Source organism: Lottia gigantea, assembly GCF_000327385.1.
Source record: "Lottia gigantea unplaced genomic scaffold LOTGIsca_116, whole genome shotgun sequence".
Taxonomy (NCBI): Eukaryota; Metazoa; Mollusca; class Gastropoda; family Lottiidae; genus Lottia; species Lottia gigantea.
The window spans coordinates 331,209-333,400 of record NW_008707145.1 but is presented as its reverse complement, the minus strand read 5'-3'; the positions used below and the strand labels follow the sequence as shown (position 1 = coordinate 333,400).

The 2,192-nt window shown below is 33.7% G+C and overlaps 1 protein-coding gene across 1 annotated transcript; it reads right to left on the bottom strand.

Annotated features, from left to right (window-relative positions):
• Nucleotides 1–1,413: 1,413 nt before the first annotated feature.
• LOTGIDRAFT_137564 (hypothetical protein) lies at nt 1,414–1,752 on the bottom strand (the record flags this gene model as incomplete). The annotated part of the gene is made up of 1 exon (XM_009047740.1): nt 1,414–1,752. A coding segment is annotated over one exon (339 nt), but the record flags the coding sequence as incomplete, so codon positions are not given.
• Between the last annotated feature and the right edge of the window lie 440 nt (nt 1,753–2,192).

Sequence of the window (2,192 nt, the reverse complement as noted above, 5' to 3'; positions counted from 1 at the left end):
TACTGTAAACGTCAAGATGTAGTTGTTGACTGTAGGGTAAGTTTATTTATTAATTGTTAAAACAATAGGGTTATAGATTTAAAGATGGCTTTCCACATTTATTAGTATTGCGTCGTATTCCCTTGGAATTAGCTAATTAGGAGTTAAATAAACTGGAACTGCCGTCCAATAAATGAATATGAAATACCATAAGGCCTGAGAAATACCATAAGGCCTGAGAAATACCATGAGGCCTGAGAAATACCATGAGGCCTGTGAAATACTATAATATATTGTGAACTTGGCCAGTGCTTTACATAGAAGTTTTTAGGAACTTCTTCACTCTTAACACTATAAGGCCTGTGAAATACTATGAGGCCTGAGAAATACCATAAGGCCTGAGAAATACCATGAGGCCTGAGAAATACCATAAGGCCTGAGAAATACTTTAAGGCCTGAGAAATATTATAAGGCCTGAGAAATACCATGAGGCCTACTTATGACAAAATTGATCGAAAGTTTTTTTTATAAAATGGTCTTTGCATATGTGCAAGTTTATCCAAGTAAGACAAAATTCTTAGCAATTTATTAAAACATATAAATGGCATTAACATTACAAAAACACTATTTTTCTGTTTCAGGATGAGATATCTTGGATACATTTAAAACCCTCTGTAACAGAGTATATATTAAATCTAAGCAAATCAGAGAGTTTATATCATATTGGTATATCACGAGAAGTTAAATATGGTAATGATACACTCAGTAGTGGTATTAAATGGAACAAATGTGTCTATATCAAAAATACAAGTAAGAAATTTGTGATTCTTATCACAGTCTGAAAAATACAATGATAAAATACTTTAACTGTTAAAACAGTGCTCAATACATCAATTGTAGATTGATATAGAAATATTAAAATGGAACCTGAAACATGTTTGTGAATATACAATTCTATGTTTTTCTGCTCTTTTGTTGTATGACTCCACATGTCATCTATGATCTGACAATATTGTAATGCAACATGAGTTCTAGGTCATTAGATTATTCAACCAATCAAATAGTCTGTTCAATTAAAGACCTTCTTACTTCTTGAGGAATTTGTCTCATAAATACTCAGTATTTATTTTTCACATTTGATAGTTTATATCCACTTCAAGCTTAAAGATTTCAATTTTCTAATTTTCAGAACCAAAGTCAGCTCCTCCTAATGTACGTTTCCCTGATATCCAGCCTGATCAAGCTTTGATTATAGAATGGGATCGATTAGATTGTGTAGACAATGTAGCCTTTATCAAGGAATATTTGGTACAAGTTTGTCCAGTCAAAAAAATAAATGGAAATTGTATAGGTATGGATTATTTCTAATGACAGTATTTTGATAGCTTCTCAATTCTCAGGAATTTTGATCTCAGTAATCACAGCCCTGTTATTCTACTCTTCAACGATCCTGATAGTCTCAGTTATCAAAACCTCAATCACCTTTGTCTCAGTGATCAAAACCTCAGTCACCATTGTCTCAGTGATCAAATCCTCAGTCACCTTTGTCTCAGTTATCAAAACCTCATTTACCACTGTCTCAGTGATCAAAACCTCAGTGTTCAATGTTTCAGTGATCAAAACCTCGGTGACCGATGTTTCAGTCATCAAAACCTCAGCTACCACCGTGTCAGTGATCAAAACCTCAGTCACCACTGTCTCAGTCATGACTGACTGTGTGATCAAAACCTCAGTGACCATTGTCTCAGTTATCAAAACCTCAGTGATCAAAACATCAGTGTGCCACTATTTCTCATACTAAAGCAAATTTTTGCAATAATGTTTTTTTTGTTATATCATTTCAGAAAAAGAGAATAATATAACTGTACCAGAACATATGACCAGTTATAGAATAGATGATTTAAAGCCTTTCCAGATGTATAAAATAATAACTAGAGCTGTATCTTATAGCGGTCTAGGTCCACCTAGTGAACCTATTAGTCTAGAGGTTGTTGACAACAGTAAGTAGGCCCATACTCTTCAATGTCTAAATCTAAGAAGGTTAAAAAATGAGGTCTTCACTGCTTGTGGATGTGGAATATTTCAGTCGTATTGTGTTGAATTGATTCTTGCTATGAATTTGTATGTTTCTGATCAAACTTGAGTAATGCTGATATGTTAGTGGTCTATTTTCAGCGGGGAGTTAGTTCATTCTGCTGCTTTTTGGACTGCAA